We start from the raw sequence: 20,738 nt of genomic DNA, 5'->3' as shown, positions 1-20,738 counted from the left end.
TCATTGAATAGCTGCCACACAACCCTGACAGCTCACACAATGGAGAGTGCGGCTCCGGCTGCACTTTCCATTGTGTACTATGGTAAATTGGGATGCGGGCACACACGGATGCGCCCGCATCCCAATTCAATAGAAATTAACTTAACTGACACCGGCCTTTCTGTGATTTTGCCGGGTCACAGAACGGCAAGTGTTTTACAGTGTGTGAACCCGGCATAAATGGCCATTCCCATGTCATAATTTGATGGCATAATGCTAGATGACATTGCTGTATACGCCCAGCCACCTGGTTGTGCAGTGAACTACAATGTGGTCCCATTTTAGTGAATTGTTCTCTGTTGTTCCCTGCTCAGCCAGGTGGATAAATGTAGAAAACATTTAGAAAGTTTCACTGTGCATTATTTACTTTTCTAGCATAGAAGTACTGACCATATCAGGTCAAAATGTCCACTTGTCACATTGTGACCTCATGACCTATTTGTGTTCCTTAGTCAACAGTAGTCATTGTAAGAAGGTTTCCACGTGTGTCATGACAAAGCTAAAGCCAGTGCCCAAGTGTTTCACATGTAAGAGCGGTGTAGTCTTTGTGTGGTGCCTGTGGTGCTTGGTGTTTGGTTGGTGTTTCTTTTTTACCCAAAACTACATCGGTCACTTCCACCTCTTGGTTACAATAGTTAACCCCTTCAATTCCAATGGAAGCATTACTTACTACTGCAAATAAAAAAAAATACTAGCCGAATCCTCAATTTTTCATTTCCTCAAGGTTTCATTTACAGCATTCACAGATGTGAAGGTCAATGTGACATTTATTTATCTTTTTAATTATAATATCGGTATTATATTTAATGTAAACAATTTTTTTCTCTCAATTGCAAAGAAAATACAATCATGTGCTCAACAAATCCGATGTATGGGGTCTGGACGGTTGCCAGTCCAGTGCTAATACCCCATGCAGAGGAATATCTGATAAGGCTTTGCATACATCCCAAAGTGATTCTGTGAATGTCCTTTACGCAGTGTAATATAATTGTCCTGGTTATGTCATCGGGATGCAAGAACAGTGCTGTCAGACATCACGGCACTGAATGTTAAGCTACATACAGTATATTGAATATCTCATTGTATAATCCGAAACAGAGGTCATGCCAAATTGTATAGTAAATGCTTGGTGGTAATGAAGGGGTTAAAAATGATTTTCCTTTGTAATTGGTTGGCCCTGTAAAGAATGATTTATCAAAGTGTTACTTCAAAGAACTAAGGCAGGCAAAGGATAATTTTTTTCCTTTTTTTTTCTTTAGTTTTGGCTTTGCCATGTGATCAGTATTACCAGACTTAATCCGATTGTTTATGACAGAAAAAAAAAAAAACATCTGCAATAAAGCCTGGTAATGTTGATCACATGGCAAAGCCTAAACAGTCAATTTTGACAGATTGCAGAGCCCGCATAATCATGTAGGCTCCAAGCATTTGAACAAGAAAATGCAACTGTGAATGGGAAGACGCAGCCATTGGATTTTAGTGATGATGGGATTTATCCACCAAATAACACATGTGTAAGGAAAGGCCATGTACATGTGGCTGATAATTTTCCTGGTATCCTGGTACGGGAAAAAGCAAGTCCTAATTATAATGGTTACAAGCTGCTACATGGTAGTAACCATACTGTAACACTCTACAGTTTCCTACTATTTTCCTTTAAAGTTTTTCTCACATTCGCTCTGGGTCTCTGTGCAATATCATGAGTAGAGATAAAATACTCGCTCCTTGTCAGCATGTAATACTGAAGAAACACTTTGATAAATGTGTCTTTCTGTTTGTGAATGAAGGGATAAATAAGAGCTGCTTGCTAGGTTTGATGGTGTGGTCTTGGCCTTTCGTGTAAGTCCCACTGCTTCCGTCCTGGTAATAGTGATCTTCAAGGTTTGTGTCAAAAATACTGTTGTGATGTCATCCTGGGCCTAAACCAAGATCTGACCCCATAGCGTCCTCTAGAGTCTTCGCTTAGCAAACTTTGCAAGTTAGGCGACCAATGCCCTGCAACATCATCTCTCACAATGACAGATGAAGTGTCAGACTGTCTGGCATGAGAACAACGTAAGCATCTCATTGCCAAACCCAACATCTACGGACTGTTTACAGTGTAGCAGCTCACACGCAGGTTTGGTAAGCCTTTGTGATGTCATGTGTTTGCTCAAGCTTTGCCAGAGTACAAAACAGTTACAAAAGAAATTTTATGCTGATCTTGGGGTTTGCTCAGACTGACATTGACTTCCTTGTGTGGCCCCTTCTCATGTACAAATCCATTGGTTATCTGTAGGATTTTGCATGAATCCTTTGATGTTGACCTTTGATGGTTTTTCAGGAATATTTATTTATTTATTTTTGTACAATAAGCTTTCACGTTGTGTCCATATTACCAATGTAAGCATTGACGTGTCACTCATACTCATACTGGTCACTCATATTGCAGCCAGGTTAATCACTAGTCTTCAGAAGTATGGCATCCCCATCCATAGACTAGTTGGATTTCTTTTTTTGCATATACATATTATGAGATTATGAGCATACCCTTCATTATTTATTCAGACAAATGGAAAAAAAAAGATAGGCCAAGTCCTGTAGTAGTCCTGGATAACCTCTTTAATACTCATCAGTAACATCAACAATCTGTGTAATTGTTTATCCTCCATCAGTTCCTGATGCCACATGAAATGAAGGAAATGCAGCTCAAAAAGTGCCAATGTAGATAAAACCTTGGCGATATCTTAATAATGCCATTAATAGATAATGAACATGGGGATGCTAGAAGGAATCTGCATTACTGGCCAACCCTACATCAGGAGCCCAATGAGAATACTATGAGTGGCCTGTGTTTTCCTGTGTTTCTTACTATCCAATGCATGCCCACCTATGTGTATTTTTCTATCTACCAAGTATGTCTTGCTTACACTGTCTGTCCAACTTAAAGAGTATGTCCACCTTTACAGGAATTTTACATTTTATATCTATATATAATCAACATAAAGTTAATAAACTTTGCTTATACATTGTGTTATTTATGTTTTACTTGATAAGTATTATAATCCAGAGCTGCATTCACAATTCCAGAAATTGATATTGGAAACCATTGAGAAGCTTTTGCTCTGTTCACATAACATGTATGGACTGTTCTACACGATGGAATTGAAGCCTCTAATAGATACCATAAAGTGGCATCCATCAACCACAGTGTCCCATTGTAAAAGTATGCATGTGTTTAATACAGTTACATAGTTACATACTTAATACGGACTTGTCTTTCCTGTTTTGAAGCCCTCCACTGTTTTTGCTGTGACCAGATCCTATGGCAGACTGTTTCACAGATTCACAGTTCTCATGGTAAAGAAGGCTTGTCGCCTCCGGAGATTGAACCTTTTTTTCTCCAGGCGGAGGCAGTGCCCTCTTGTCCTTTGAGGGGGTTTTACCTGGAACATCTTTTCCCCATATTTCTTGTAGGGGCCATTTATATATTTAAATAAATTAATCATATCTCCCCTTAAACGTCTCTTCTCCAGACTAAACAAATGTAATCCTTTTAATCTCTCCTCATAACTAAGATGCTACATTCCCCTTATTAGTTTAGTTGCCCGTCTTTGTACCCTCTCCAGCTCTAGAACATCCTTTTTATGAATCGGGTTCCAAAACTGGACAGCATACTCCAGATGAGGCCGCACCAAAGCTTTATAAAGCAGTAATATTATAACCCTGTGCCGAGAGTCCAGGCCTGTTTTAATGCATGACAATATCCTGCTGGCCTTAGAAGCAGCTGACTGACATTGTGTGCTATTCTGTAGTCTATTATCTACAAGTACACCCAGATCCTTCTCTATCAGTGACTCTCCCAGAGTAACTCCCCCCAGGACATATGATGCATGTGGGTTATTAGTACCCAGGTGCATAACTTTACATTTATCCACATTGAACCTCATTTGCCAAGTGGACGCCCAAACACTCAGTGAGTCTAAGTCAGCTTGTCAGATCTGCACATCCTCCATAGACTGTACTGTACTACAAAGCTTGGTGTCATCTGCAAAGATAGAAACATTGCTGTTAATTCCATTCTCAATATCATTAATAAACAAGATAAACAGAAGGGGGCCCAGTACTGACCCTTGGGGTACACCACTTATTACCGGGGACCATTCGGAGTAGGAATCATTAACCACCACTCTCTGGGTACGATTATTAAGCCAGTTTTCAATCCAGTTACAGACTTTCCAAACCCATAGACCTTAACTTACCCATCAGACGCCCATGAGGGACAGTGTCAAACGCTTTTGCAAAATCCAGGTACTCTATATCCACATGATGCATGCGGGTTATTAGTACCCAGGTGCATAACTTTACATTTATCCACATTGAACCTCATTTGCCAAGTGGACGCCCAAACACTCAGTGAGTCTAAGTCAGCTTGTAACATCTGCACATCCTCCATAGACTGTACTGTACTAAAAGCTTGGTGTCATCTGCAAAGATAGAAACATTGCTGTTAATTCCATTCTCAATATCATTAATAAACAAGTTAAACAGAAGGGGGCCCAGTACTGACCCTTGGGGTACACCACTTATTACCGGGGACCATTCGGAGTAGGAATCATTGACCACCACTCTCTGGGTACGATTATTAAGCCAGTTTTCAATCCAGACTTTTCAAACCCATAGACCTTAACTTACCCATCAGACGCCCATGAGGAACTGTGTCAAACGCTTTTGCAAAATCCAGGTACTCTATATCCACAGCCGTTCCCCTATAAATCTTTTTTTTAAACTTACAGAAATATACGAGCCAGACAACAGCCAAGAGGACACTCATTGGCCTCCTTCAGGCTACCATAACCCTGTCAAAGCATTTAACCAGTACATCGGGTAGTGATATCCTTGAATGCAGATGATCAGAGCAAGTCATGCAGAACCTGAAAAGAATGCAGGGAGATTTAAGCTCTGAAGCCCCAGAAGTTTATAATGCAGCTCTTGACTATAACTAATGCTGTCACTCAGCATCACTACTATATACATAATGCAATGACCCTTCAAATTTACTGACCTTGTGTAGATTATACCTAGATCTGAACTGATAAATGATGTTGAAAGGTGAGCATACACTTTAAACACTTATGTCTTGTCCCAGCTATGTACTTCCTATTACTTACAGTGTACAGTTGTTCCACATAGGTGTTTCTCTGTGCTTATGAGTGTGTACTCATTTTACACACCCATGTGTGTTCACAACACTTATTTTTTATACTCACAGTTCTTATTTCTTTCCAGGTTATATTGAGGCAGCTATCATCCCTGCAGGAGCAAGGAGGATCCGTGTAGTAGAAGATAAGCCAGCACATAGTTTTCTGGGTAAAATATGTTGACTTCTGGTAATCTGTGACATGCACATGATCTGATACTTCTTATATTGGCAGTCTCTGTCATTGTATAGTCATGTGCAGTATGGCATATTCCACAAGAAAAATACATCCTTTGTAGCCAAGTAGCTTTCCATTGGTGCTATTTAAAGCGGCACTAATAGCAGGTTCAGGCCAGTGAACCTGCTGATATGCGCCAGCTGCTAATTACAGTACGACCGCAGTGCCATTCTTTATACTCCTGTGGTGTCCGGTACTGGGCAGATTTTTAATAACCCCTGATATGCTAAATAGTGTCTTCTGAGCATTTGGGGCGTTCCCCGTCTGCCCGGAGCACCGACTCCAATACTGCGCATGTGTAGGGATCAGCCTGTAACAAGCGGCCTAACTATGCATATATGAATATGCATAGTAGGGGGGCCGGGAGGGCAGGCTGGGCGGGCCGAGCGGGTGCTCCGGGCAGATGGGGAATGCCCTAAATGCTCAGAACACGCTAATTAGCACATCGGGAATTATTAATAATCTGCCCAGTAGAAGAGAAGTTGTAATGGTAACTGGGGCTTTTATGGGGAGCTATGCTGTAAACCAGGAATGAGGGAATGAGAGAGGAGTCCCGCTGGGAACTAGGAATGAAGAGGAGCCATACTGGGAGCTATGAATGAGAAGGGAGCCATGCTGGGAACTAGGAATTAGAGGGGAGCCTTACTGGGGGCTATACATGAGAGGGGAGCCATACTGGGAGCTATGAATGAGAAGGGAGCCATGCTGGGAACTAGGAATTAGAGGGGAGCCTTACTGGGGGCTATACATGAGAGGGGAGCCATACTGGGAGCTATGAATGAGAAGGGAACCATGCTGGGACCTATGAATGAGAGGGGAGCCATACTGGGGGTGATGAATGAGAGGGGAGCCTTGCAGGGAGCTATGAATGAGAGAGGAGCCATGCTAGGGGCTATGAATGAGAGTGGAGCCATACTGGGGGCTATGAATTAGAGTGGAGCCATGCTAGGGGCTATGAATGAGAGTGGAGCCATACTGGGGGCTATGAATTAGAGTGGAGCCATGCTAGGGGCTATGAATGACAGGGGAGCCATACTGGGGGCTATGAATTTGAGTGGAGCCATGGGGGGAGGGGGGGCTATGAATGAGAGGGGAGCCATGCTGGGAACTAGAAGTTAAAGGGGAGACATACTGTGGCTTTAAATGAGAGGGGAGTCATATGGGAGGCTATGAATGAGAGGGGATCTGTACTGACGGCTATGAATGAGAGGGGAGCCATGCTGGAGGTTATCAATGAGAGGGAAACCATATGGCGGGCTATGAATGAAAGGGGAGCCATGCTGGCCACTAGGAATGACAGGTGTACCATACTGGGGGGCAAGGAATGAGAGGGAAGCTATTCTGGAGGCTAGGAATGAGAAGGGAACAATGTTGGGCGCTAGGAGTCAGAGGTCATAACGCACCTGGACTGAGATGGAGAGACAAGCGTAGTCCAGGAATGAGAAAGTGTACCATGCGGGGGACGAGTATTTTGACCTGTGACAAACAAATATTTAAGCAGCACCAGTAATGCAATATCAGAGGCAGAGTGCTTGTCTTACCGGACCGGACCTAGGTCCGCAGTAGGATATAAAAAAAATGTAGAGGAGACAGCACATCCAAAGAAATCTTCACTTTAATCACACCAGTGCAACGTTTCAGCTATACAACCAGGTATCACTGCTTGAGAAAGGCTGGTTGTATAGCCAAAACGTTGCACTGGTGTGATTAAAGTGAAGATTTCCTTTGGATGTGCTGTCTCCTCTACATTTTTTTGACCTGTGACAAAATACATTATTTTGGACTCTTTCACCAGTATGTGTGATTCTCTGCTGTACATGTCTGCTGACTCCCCTAGACACTTTACCTACATTCTGCATACTTTATATTTGAGAAGACCATCTTAATAAAATACTATTTTTATGATAATTTGGGTAGTTTATTTAAGGAGGATAAAAGAATTTTCACTAAGAAATGGATGAGTGTTGGACCTAAAAACGGCATTGTGTTTTAAGATAGGCATTTATATTAAATTTAGTGTGGCGGTAATATTTCCTTCCTATATACTGGTAATATTGGTCTCAGTATACAGGATTTGGTCAGTAACAGTTTGGCGGTAATATGTATGGTGATAATATTTTCTCTTCCTATATGCTGGTGTTATTGGTAATATCTGTCTTGGTGTGTGTATGTGTATATATATATATATATATGTATATATATATATATATATATATATATATATATATCATCACTTGGCCGTGAATGGGGGGGGGCCCAAGTTGACCTCTCGCACCAGGGGCCAGGAGTCATTAGCTACGCCCCTGGTCTGGGCTGAAGTTAATAGACTTTTTTTGGTTTTTGATGGAGATAGAAAAAAAATCCTCATCATCACATCCCACGCTGAAATGTGTGCGGGCACCAGCAACAGGATTTTCATATAGACTTCTCTGTCTGGAGAAGCCAAAGAAAACAGAATGTTTGCTAACGTACAAGTTAGGGATATAGAAAGTAATTTGATGCTTGTAGCCCTTTCAGGTCTTGGATACTGAGCAGGAGCACATGGGCTATAGGTAGCAGAAAAGTAGAGAACTTGGCAGAGAAAGTGATGGAAAAACTGCAAAATGAGAAAAGAGAATGTGGGAATTTGAGAGACTGTTCTGGGGAGCAAAGAGCAGAGAAAGGGGATTATATAGAAATAGGCGCATGTGCAAAGAAGCCAGGGCCGTGCAAGGAGCCCAGAGCTTAATTGTCACTTTACACCATGGAAAATATTTCCTGCAGCCCCCAGATAAATGTACCCGGCTCTGACAGTTTACAGGAGCAGATCCGGCAAGTATATAATCTCTTATGTACTATGTGCTTAACTCTTTCAGCCCTGAAAGACTCTATTAAGAAGTCCATTAACAGTGATTGGAAAATCGAGCTACCTGGTGAGTTTCAAATCGCAGGGACCACCATCCGTTATGTGCGCCGGGGACTGTGGGAGAAGATGTCTGCCAAGGGACCCACAAAAACTCCTTTGCATCTGATGGTAATATATATGCATATTTAGCTATAATAATATAGAGAGTGCTATACCTGGCACTTTTTGAGAACTTTATAATGTCCATATAATGTTTTGGGCCAAATATTTAAATTCCTGTCATTGATGTCAAACTGATAAAGGTATCGCAACTAAATAGTGCATTATTATTTAGTATACTTGTGGTGCATTTAGCTGTCTTTCTTTGCAGTGGGGATGCTTTATTTGAGCTGTGCTAAATTGCCCATTACATTTAGCAGTGGAATGATCTCTCTGCACGGGCAGAGACCATGTTAGTAGTTATAGTCCTACATTGGCTACTTACAGCCGAAAATACAAAGTTAACTTCCATGGCTCTGCTGCTGTTCCTATGGGACCAATACTAAGCATGATGTATTTAGAACCCATGTGTTGCCTGGGTCCTCCCCTGTCCTCATGAGGACAACATATTTATTAAAATCACACATTAAAATCAGTGATCAATATGCAGAAACAGTAATAGTTTATGTAGCATCCCGGTACAGGTGTGCCACTAAATCATATGCCACCTGGTTAAATGTAACTTTGTCAGGGGTCACACTCTGGGATGATGGGCCTTTTAGGGATGGTCCAAACCTGGTTCGGACGGGGTTCGTACGAACCCGAACCCTCCGCAATAATTACCACTGTCTGCCTGCTCCGTGCAGCGGGCGGATCCAGCGGGAGGAATGCCTGGAAAACTGGGATACAGTCATAGCCATAGGCTGTATCCCAGTTTTCCAGGCAGTCCTCCCGCTGTATCCACCCGCTGCACGGAGCGGGCAGACAGCGGGAATCCGATGCCGAGCGTTCGGGTTCAGCCGAACCCGAACCTCAGCGGGTTCGGACCATCCCTAGTGCCTTTTTGCACCACTTGGTGTCTCACTCTCCTCTATCTGTTATAAGCACAGCTGAAGGAAAAGGGTTAATTGCTGTTTTCTCTTCCTTACTGTTAACCAATCACTGGTGCAGGTAACTCACACACAACCCACCAACTGCACTTCTTCCTTCTGTTTTCTCTTACATTGTCCCCGGTCACCTTTGTAAAAGGTCAGTTAGTTCCTGGCGGGAGGGCTTTTGTCTTCTAGTCAGTAGAGGAGTTGGTTGGAGTGAGACACAGCTAGAGTTTTTCCTAATAGAGATTTTAAGTGTAAGATGCACTGCTAAACCAAAAGATGGGGTAACCGTCACCTTGGTCAACCTTGTCTATGCCTGGGATGCGTCTTAACACTTCAGTACAATCTACTAGTCCCCAGTAGGACAAAAAGCTGAAGCTGAAGTATCCTACTCGACTTCCTTGGGTAATCTTGAGAAGTTAGCTTAATCCAGCCTGAAACTCATGCTACCAAACCTGGCAGTCGCTGAGCTGGTTTAGCAGTCTTCTAACTACTGTTACTAATAACTGTGGGTATTAGGATTCTCTATAGTACACTAAGTCACACTTTACGCTATCCCAGCAGAGTACACTTCTACCTAGATAAGGTCCCCAAGGCAGTCCCCTCTACCTCTTCTGTATCAAGCTACTCTTCTTCTGTTATCCCACTTGTCAACAAAGTTGAATAAGCACATGGCTGTGAGCTTCACTTCCGACAGGAGCTCGACAGGAGACAGGCTGCATAGACAAAGGGCCATATTACTCGGCCTGATAATTTATGTAAGTAAGTGCTGATCTGCAAGATTGGTGGTCGCTTACAGATCGTATTACACAACTCGAAGATCGTGCAGCAAGGGCTGCATGGACTTAGTTAGCGATGTCCGCGCAGCCCCCTTGTTGCATGTATAGAAAATAATAAAGCTTCTATCCTTTCATCTTTCAGGACTCTTCTCGCAGCTGCTGCTGGCACTTCTGACATGTCTCTGAAGTGACAAGCTGCTAGAGCATAGAGCATAGCTGCTATAGCACGGGATAGAGCAGCGGACAGTCATTGGCTTAGCGGCCTGTCATTGCAGAGATGGCTTTAGAACAGGGGTGGGGAACCTTTTCCATGTCGAGGGCCGGTCGGGCCTTAATAAAATCATTCGAGGGCCGCACTCAATGTTATACCGTGCGCGGCAGTTAGTAGCGGGGGTTTGCAGCACCCGAACAAGGCAAAGTATTGTTCCCCTAATGCCCCTGCTATTGTAGTTAACCCTCTGTGATGCCCCTTGTACCTGATTTGAATCCTTAGTGATGCCCCTGGTAGCCTAGTTAACTCCTCAGTCATGTCCCTGGTAGCCTAGTTAACTCCTCAGTCATGTCCCTGGTGGCCTAGTTAACCCCTCAGTCATGTCCCTGGTAGCCTAGTTAACTCCTCAGTCATGTCCCTGGTGGCCTAGTTAACTCCTCAGTCATGTCCCTGGTGGCCTAGTTAACCCCTCAGTCATGTCCCTGGTAGCCTAGTTAACTCCTCAGTCATGTCCCTGGTGGCCTAGTTAACTCCTCAGTCATGTCCCTGGTGGCCTAGTTAACCCCTCAGTCATGTCCCTGGTGGCCTAGTTAACCTCCTCAGTCATGTCCCTGGTAGCCTAGTTAACCTCCTCAGTCATGTCCCTGGTAGCCTAGTTAACCTCCTCAGTCATGTCCCTGGTAGCCTAGTTAACCTCCTCAGTCATGTCCCTGGTAGCCTAGTTAACCTCCTCAGTCATGTCCCTGGTAGCCTAGTTAACCTCCTCAGTCATGTCCCTGGTAGCCTAGTTAACCTCCTCAGTCATGTCCCTGGTAGCCTAGTTAACCTCCTCAGTCATGTCCCTTGTGGCCTAGTTAACCCCCCAGTCATGTCCCTGGTAGCCTAGTTAAACCCCCCCCCCCCCAGTCATGTCCCTGGTGGCCTAGTTAACCCCCAGTGTCTGCCCCAAATGAAAAAAATAAACATTCCACTCACCATTCCTCCGCTCCCACGCTGTCCAGGTCCTCTTCTCCCTCCTCTCTTCTGTGCCGGTCTTCTCCTGCAGGCGGCGCGCGATGAAATGACGTCATTGCGCGCGGCCCGCAGGAGTCAGAAGACGTCCGCCGCTCTGCGCCACGCTGGTGAGGCAGAAGCCGGCATACAACACATCTTCCTGTGTCTGTGCCAGCTCCTGCCTCACCAGCGCGGCGCACGTCACAGGAGGGCAGGAGTCAGAAGATGTGCACCGCTCTGAGGGGAAGGAGCCGGCACTCACAGCATCCTCCTGGCAGCTGTCACAGACACAGGAGGATGCCATGTGTGTCGGCTCCTTCTGCTCCAGAGCGGCGCATGTCACAGGGGAGCCGCGGGCCACATCCGGAGGTGTCAGGAGCCGGATGCGGCCCGCGGGCCGGAGGTTCCCCACCCCTGCTTTAGAAGCTTCAGCAGTGATTGCGGTAAATCGAGAGAAGTCAGAACTGAAGAACGTGGAGTTTTATGTATACACTTTCATTAGCCAACAACTGCGCTCCTCCTATTACACAAAGTCATGCTCAGTCGTTGGCAGATTTTGAGACAGTACCAAAAGACACGATCGGTCACTCTTTTTCATCGGCTGATCATTGTCTTTATTCCACGAAACGATAATATGCCTGATTCAACAGATTATTGCTCTGTGTAATAGTGCCTGTCTCCTGACAAATTGGGCAGCAAGTTGGGAGAGAAACACACAGCCATGTGCTTCTCCTGGCTATATCTAGACAGTCATCTAGTGGTAAATGATGGCCACAAATCATTTTCATGAATAGATCAATAGACGGTTGTCTTTTGACACTAAAATGAGGGCTGTCCAGAAAAACAGATGTCATTTTCCCATTGTGGTGGCATAGCCTAAATGTGACCATCCCTTAAAGAGGTGGTGTGGCGTTTAAAAATTATTCACTATGACGTCGTTCGACCCAAGATGGTGGCCGGAGTCGACAGTAATCTGGTGAGTATACTGCACCACACTTCCGGCGGTGGGGGGACACAGGGAAGGGGGCCATTCACTTACATAACACACATTACAAAGTTGTAGAACTTTGTAATGTGTGTTATTTAGTGAATAATTTTTAAACGCCGCACTACCCCTTTAAAGCATATATAATTATACACCTTAAAATATGGGTCTCCTAACTGCGGCCCTCCAGCTGTTGCGAAACTACAACTCCCATCATGTCTGGAAAGCTAAAGCTTTGGATTTAGCTGTCCAGGCATGATGGGAAATGTAGTTTTGCAACAGCTGGAGGGCCGCAGTTTGGAGACCCATGCCTTAAAATTTGGGGAACCTAAATAGATTCTTCGATTTCAGTTTTAATTCCATTGTACAGCTAACCATTAAAGGGGTACTCTTTTTTTATATCAACTGGTTTCAGAAAGTTATATAGATTTGTAATTTACTTCTATTTAAAAATCTCAAGTCTTCCGGTATTTCCTGCAGGAAATGTTTTCCTTTTAGGGCCCTATTCCACCGGATGATTATCGTTAAATCGTTCGAATCTAAACGATAATCGTTCGGTTGAAATGCAGTTAACGATTAACGACCGAACAAGAAATCGTTGATCGCTTTATAAGACCTGGACCTATTTTTATCGTTGCTCGTTCGCAAAACGTTCGCAAATCGTTCACATTGAATAAGACATCATTCAGTCGTTCGCAGTAGATACGAACGCAATAGCGAATAAATAGCGAAGAAAAACGATCACAATTACGATCTTAAGTAACGATTATCGTTTTATGGAAATGAGTGAACGTTTTCAGGTCTTTCGCAATAGCCGTCGTTTGAGGTCGTTAATCGGTAACGATTATGCAAACGATAATCGTCCGGTGGAATAGGGCCCTTAGACTGACACAGTGCTCTCTGCTGACACCTCTGTCCATGACAGGAACTGTCCAGAGCAGCAGCAAATTCCCATAGAACAGTGATTTTCAACCTTTTTTGAGCCGCGGCACACTTTTTATACTTAAAAAATCCCGGGGCACACCACCAACCAAAATGGCACAAAATGACACTAAAACAGTACATATTAAGTTCACTCTTGGGGTTTTTAAATCATCTTCTTATCACCACAAGAGCTGCTTTTTAAAACCTCAAGAGTGAAATATGCCTGGCAGAGGTCCTTTCAATAAATTATTTATTTTAAAAAAGTGAAATAAAAAAGGATAACCCCCTCATATATACAATCCCATGTAACCTCATACATACAGTTCCATGTATTCTCATATATATATATATATATATATATATATATATATATATATACAGTCCCATGTAAACTCATACATACAGTCCAATGTATTCCCATATATATATATATATATATATATATATACAGTCCCATGTAAACTCATACATACAGTCCCACGTATATGAGCACATAATTATCAGCACCATATACTGTGGTGATGTGCACTGTATAGCGCCACAGTATATGGTGCTGATAATTATGTGGCTCATATACTGCAATATAAAGGGATACAATGAGAAGTATTATGGCCATGAGGCCAGAGTACAAGTGCCCCCTGCTTTGCCCTCATACAGTAATAATGCCACTTGCAGTATGCCCCCATATAATAATAATGCCCCCTGCAGTATGCCCCCATATAATAATAATGCCCCCTGCAGCAGGTCCGTCTTAACAGCATTATGGGCCCCTGGGCAGAGGTGCGAATTCCCCCCCCCCCCCCCCCCCAGGTATATTGCCCATAATAGTGATTGTCATATATGTTGTACACATACAGTATATCACTATTATAGGCAATATACCTTACCACCTATTTATCTACCATATAGATACAGGTATAAAGGTGGAGCAGTAGGTAGGTGGTTATATAGACTATAATAGTGATATATGTGTACAACCATATATATATATATATATATATATATATATATATATTTATTTACATATATATGTGGGGTACAGGTATATGTGGGGTATACAGGTGGTGGGTAAAAGCCTAATTAATATATATTGGTGCCCCTCTCTATATATGAGACATGTTGCTGTCCCTCTGCATATACGCCATGTTGTCTCCCTGTATACTGTATAATACAGGGAGTCTGTGTATACAGGGAAACAACACGGCTTATATATAGAGAAGGGCAAAACAACATGTCTCATACATACAGAGGGGCAACAACATGACTATTATATATGAGAACCATGTTGTCTCCCTGTATACTGTATAATACAATATACAGGGAAACAACACGGCTTATATATAGAGAAGGGCAAAACAACATGTCTCATATATACAGAGGGGCAACAACATGACTATTATATATGAGAACCATGTTGTTTCCCTGTATACTGTATACAGGGCAACAACTTGCTTCATATATAATATAATAGTCATGTTGTTGCCCCTCTGTATATATGAGACATGTTGTTTTGCCCGTCTCTATATATATGAACCATGTTGTTTCCCTGTATATTGTATTATACAGTATACAGGGAAACAACAATGGAGTGATATATACACACTCAGGAGGAAGATAAGTATATAATACACTGCTGTATACACTGAATGGAGATATATACACACACTCAGGAGGAGTATAAGTATATAATACACTGCTGTATACACTGAATGGAGATATATACACACTCAGAGGAGTTACACCCCCGATCCCCCCCTCCCTCCCTCCGTTTACCAGTTCACCCACGGCCCTGTCTGCATCCCTGCAGAGAGCACTTCCTCCCTTGATTAACACCTTCCCTGCCAGCTAGCCTCCCCCCCCCTCGTATCAGCACATACTCACTCAAGCTTTGTGCTTCAGGCCTCCAGCTTCTCCTTCCTCTCAGGGCTCTGCTGGTGACGTCACTTGTGCTCCGCACGGGAATGCAGGAGGTGAGAGAGGCCTCTAGTGACTGGAAGCAGAATGCAACTTCCGGCCTCAAGAGCGAGCTGTGCACAGCCCATATCTGCCAGCGCTCATCAGGAGCACTCCCAGTTAAAGGGCCAGGGAACATGTCACAGGGCAGGGGCCCCCTAGGAGGCAAGGGCCCCCGGGCAGCCGCCTACCATGCCCAATGGGTAAGACGGCCCTGCCCTGCAGTATGCCCCCATATATTAATAATGCCCCCTGCAGTATGCCCCCATATATAAATGCCGCCTGCAGTATGCCCCCATATATTAATAATGCCCCCTGCAGTATGCCCCCATATATTAATAATGCCCCCTGCAGTATGCCCCCATATATTAATAATGGCCCCTGCAGTATGCCCCCATATATTAATAATGCCCCCTGCAGTATGCCCCCATATATTAATAATGCCCCCTGCAGTATGCCCCCATATAATAATAATGCCCCCTGCAGTATGCCCCCATATATTAATAATGCCCCCTGCAGTATGCCCCCATATATTAATAATGCCCCCTGCAGTATACCAATATGCACCAATAGTTTAAAAAAAAAAAAAACCCATCATACTCACCTAATCCGCGCTGTGTGGCTGCAGGCAGCAGCTCTCCCTCCTCTTCAGGCTCCATCCGCGGGGACTGAACCTCCGGCAGACGTGATGACATCACATAATCACGCCTGCCGGAGAGGTCACGTCCCGGCGTCCCATAGGCTGCTTGCATGAAGTGCCGCGGCCTATGGGAGTGAATGTCAGAGCAGGACGCTGACAGGTCCTGCTCCGACATTCTGCTCAATTGAATGTTTCGCCTGCTCACTGTGTGAGCGGGCGGAACATCAAACCAATCGGCATATCCCTAGAAGCTGCACGGCCGCAGCTTCTAGGGATATTAAAGGGACAGTGTCGCATTTCCCACCGGGATCCCGCGGCACCCCTGGCGGGTTCTCACGGCACAACAGTGTGCCGCGGCATCCCGGTTGGGAAATGCTGCCATAGAAAACCTTTTCTGCTCTAGACAAATTTTCCTGCACGACATACAGCAGCTGATAAGTTTAAGAAAACTTGATATTTTAAAATAGAAGTAAATTACAAATCTATATAACTTTCTGAAACCAGTTAATTTGAAAGAAAAAGATTTTCGCTGGACAACCCCCTTAATAAAGATGTTACTATTCCGGGCAGATTTAGCTTTGACTAAGCAAAGCCTTGTTGCACTGCAGTGATGTTTCGGTCCTGTACAGACAGAGGAGAATACGGCAGGAATATAGCACTTCTAAAGTGTTGCATGATAGACATCAAAGGAGACAATTGCAGGGAGAAGTTTTCTGGTGCTGTGTTTTGTTAGGCAGCTATCCCAGTATAGACAAAGCTTTCTGCTGCTTCTAACTAGTGCATCAGAAAATCATTTCCATGAACAGGCAAACATGCGCGGAGGGAGCTGACACCCAGCAGTACCTCACATAGGAAGTGGGCGGCCTGAAAAACATAATCAAAGAGAGGACTGAAAGGGGAGGCTGTGAATAGGAGGCTGTTATTCAAACAATGTAGAGGAAGACGCAGCATTTTGCTATGAGCTTGGAGCTTTTGTTGGCAGCATCAGAAAACAATTATAGAACCACATCAGAACAAAGCTGGCCCAAAACTGCCTGATAAGGAGTTACATTGACAATGGATAGCCAGTCCTGTGTACAGATTTCAGAGACTTGTCTGCCTACAATATCATTACTCAGCAATAAACAGCTTCTTCTGCCTCCCCAACCCATAGCCAACTCTTTTATATAACTAAATGTATTAATAAAAGCATTTTTAGGATCATATTATGAGGTCATGTTAGACACAGATACCGTGGAGTACCCTTTGCTGGCCTATTCACAGTAAAGGGGTGACATGTTGCTGCCCACAGTGTGACTAACAGTTCATTCCATACTTCTAATTATCTATTCAGCCTCCTTCCCCCAGTTCTGAGCTGCTGCTTTCTGGAAAACCATAAAAATCTGTGTGTGAGCTTTTCTCTCTGTCTCCTCTTCTTCCTCCTCCTCCCCTCTGAGACAGCTGATGTAAACAAGTCCCCAGCAGGTTTTATCTGCAACATTGTAGCTTCTTTGTAATGCTGGGAGGGTTAATCACAGTGAGTTCATTAGCAACTTGACCTCAGAATAACCCTCCCAGCATTACAAAGAAGCTGCAATGTTGCAGATAAAGCCAGTCAGGGACTTGTTTACACCAGCTGTCTCAGAAGGAAGGGGGAGACAGCGAGAAAGGCTTATACACAGATTTTTATGCAAAGATTGACTAAACAGCTTAGACACAGTTTTTTGTGTCTTCAGCAGAAAGCAGCAGCTCAGAACTGGGTGAAGGAGACTGAATAGATAATAACAAGTATGGAATAAATTCTAAGTCTTACCACGACCAGCAACATAAAAGTTATGTTTGAATGGAATAACACTTTAAAAGACCAGTTGTTACCCTCTATCAACAATGTTTAGGGTGTAGGGTGCTGTCAAGCTCCAGAAATAGTATTTTTCCTCCCTTGGGGAGAAAACAATGTTATGTCCATATGAATATTGTCGTTTTTCTCCCCCCCCCCCCCCCCCAAATTTCTGGAATCACATGACTCAGGGCATAAAACACCAGAAATAAACTCCTATACTTATTTACAATAAAATGAGAAAAAGCCTGAAAAACTGCCAGAACAAAATAGCAAAATACAGGGAAAACTTTGTTGAAACTTTTTGGGGGGTGTTTTTGCAGCCCAATGCAATGCAATGCAAAATGTTGTCAAAAAGCTAGGTTGGCTTAGATTGCCGAGTGGCAGACCCTCACCAGTCTGATATTGGTGACTTTTCCTAAGGATAGGTCAACCAAACTAAACATTGCCAGGAAAACCCCTTTAGGGTGCATTCACATGTACAGGATCTGCAGCAGATTTTATGGCACAGATATCAATGTAACTAAATAACTGAACACAGCATCAATTCGCTGCGGATCCTGTACGTGTGAACACACCCTTAACACTTTTTGTCCCGCATAGACAGTAGTGACTATTAAAGGAAAAGTCCAGTGAAAATTTTTATTAATGTATTGTATTGCCCCCCAAAAGTTATACAAATTACCAATATACACTTATTACTGGAAATGCACATAAAGTGCTTTTTTCCCTGCACTTACTACTGCATCAAGGCTTCACTTCCTGGATAACATGGTGATGTCACTTCCTGGATAAAATGGTGATGTCACTTCCTGGATAACATGGTGATGTCACTTCCTGGATAAAATGGTGATGTCACAACCCGACTCCCAGAGCTGTGCAGGCTGTGGCTGCTGGAGAGGATGATGGCAGGGGGATGCTCAGTGTCCCCCCAGTGCCCTGTGTCCCTCAGTGTCCCCCTGCCATCATCCTCTCCAGCAGCCACAGCCCGCACAGCTCTGGGAGTCGGGTTGTGACATCACCATTTTATCCAGGAAGAGAAGCCTTGATGCAGTAGTAAGTGCAGGGAAAAAAGCACTTTATAAGCATTTCCCGTGGGGATTTGTTTAACTTCTGGGGGGCAATACAATACTTTAATAAAAAATTTTGCTGGACTTCTCCTTTAATACCAGGCCACTTTATTTGCAATGAATATCTTTGTAATAATATCTTTCTTTTGAAATGTGTATTTAGGTTTTGCTCTTCCATGATCAGAACTATGGCATTCATTATGAATATACCATCCCCGTGAACCAGTCAACCGAGCAGAAGACTGAGGTTGAGAGACAACCAGACCCCCTGTACATGTGGACACACAGCAGTTGGGAGGGGTGCAGCGTACAATGCGGAGGAGGTAAGGTGTGACAGAGTAGTTGAGAATCCAATATTTTAGAATATTTCAATGTGTCATCAGTGCATGTAGTCTTCACTGTGGGATATGGTATGGTTACATTACACTGCTGTAAGGCAGCTCAGTGGTTAGCTCTGACATCTTACAGAATTGTAGCCCTGGGCTCAAATCCCACAGAGGGCAACATCTGCAAGGAGTTTGTATGTGTGCCTTGTAGGTGGGCTTCCTCTTATTTCCTCCCATACTACAAAAGCATTCTGATTATGAGCCCCATTGGGGTCAGGGAGTGCTTTCTCCGCACAGTGCTGTGGGATATGCTGATGCTCTATAAATAAGGGAATTATTGTTGTTATTATTATAACTATAGGGAATAATACAAAATAAGGATGAGATAGTGTAAATCGGTGCGCTCTTTAGTAACAATATATTACACAGTTTATGTACTTAAAGTGCATACATGCTAATACCCAATAGTTAAAACTCATATGCTATAGTTCTCAAACCTCAGGGATTACACCAATCCCAACACATGGGAGAGTTTTATCCTCATAGCAGGCCATACTATTTAAAAGAAACTTTCACTTTCATGCTGCCTGAACCATGTCTGAGCAGTCCCCACCAGTGTTTCCTGCCCCACCAGCCTTGACTGATAGATCTCTCTATGTATGGATATAGGGAGAGAGCTATCATTCAAGCCATCAGGGTAGGCAAAAGCCTCTGAGACCGCTCATTTGACTGGTTCCCTTTAAGTGTTGTTACATTAATCACATTAAGCCTTCAGAGTTGAAAGCTATACAAATGCCTGGATAACAGTATACATCGGTTTTTATCACATCCATCCATAGCTGGAGTCTGCATGAGGCAGCATTATATGGCTCTGTGCCATTGCATCATCACAGTCATATGTTTTATGTTAGATGTAGTTAGTCCGAGCCTGATACAGCAACAGAAGCACAAATGTAAGGTGACCATTGTATACTCTGCACCTCAGTGAGGCAACCACAGGAGTGCCAGTCTGGGTACAGTACTGTATATACCAACAATTACTAGAGCTGTGCGGCTGTGCGGCTCTACAGCCTTTACCTGGTTGTGATATCATTTTGCTGAATACTAATCTTTAACACTAATATGCCAAAACAGTATTAGTAATTTTGAGATAAGAAGTTAGGAAAAATAATCATGGCCAACTCCACCAGTTCCTTCTTCCCAGAATACCCTCTACATGACTTTTGGCGCTCTCCTTGAGGAGAAACACTACCTCTTTGGACCCATATGACCAAAACCAACCAGCAGTATCCCTTGTACTGATGAGGGGCAATAACCTCCAGATGCCTTCAGAAGAGTAACTTTCCCTTTACCAGAGATTCTGGCTTGGCCACTTAAATATCCAGTCATATTCTAACGCTTCTTAAAGGGTTACTTTGGCATGAGAAAACTTAAGATATACTGTATTGCTGCAGTTATATATAAAATAATAAAGAAGCTATTCTTACCTCACCATGCTCTACCAGTGTCCTCCTGCGGTGTCTCCATTCCACAGCCACTTCCAAGGCGGTTGCATCCCAGCAGAAACGCTCGGCCAGCCCCTTGCCGTGGCTCTATCCCATTTCAGTTATCGTCTGAGTGGGCTGTAACCATTGAGACAAGTTCGTCTCGGAAGTGACGGTTGAATC

At 43.6% G+C, this 20,738-nt stretch overlaps 1 protein-coding gene across 1 annotated transcript in view; it reads left to right on the top strand.

The window, feature by feature from the left end:
* ADAMTS17 (ADAM metallopeptidase with thrombospondin type 1 motif 17) overlaps window positions 1-20,738 on the top strand; it is a 191,678-nt gene that overhangs the window by 133,351 nt on the left and 37,589 nt on the right. The window contains exons 16-18 of the mRNA XM_069985227.1: window positions 5,308-5,388; window positions 8,312-8,469; window positions 18,909-19,068. Of these exons, the coding sequence (XP_069841328.1) occupies window positions 5,308-5,388; window positions 8,312-8,469; window positions 18,909-19,068 (399 nt within the window). The remainder of the gene's footprint in view (window positions 1-5,307; window positions 5,389-8,311; window positions 8,470-18,908; window positions 19,069-20,738) is intronic.

The sequence above is a fragment of the Dendropsophus ebraccatus genome, chromosome 1, assembly GCF_027789765.1.
Source record: "Dendropsophus ebraccatus isolate aDenEbr1 chromosome 1, aDenEbr1.pat, whole genome shotgun sequence".
Classification (NCBI taxonomy): domain Eukaryota; kingdom Metazoa; phylum Chordata; class Amphibia; order Anura; family Hylidae; genus Dendropsophus; species Dendropsophus ebraccatus.
This window is presented reverse-complemented; position numbering and strand designations above follow the sequence as displayed.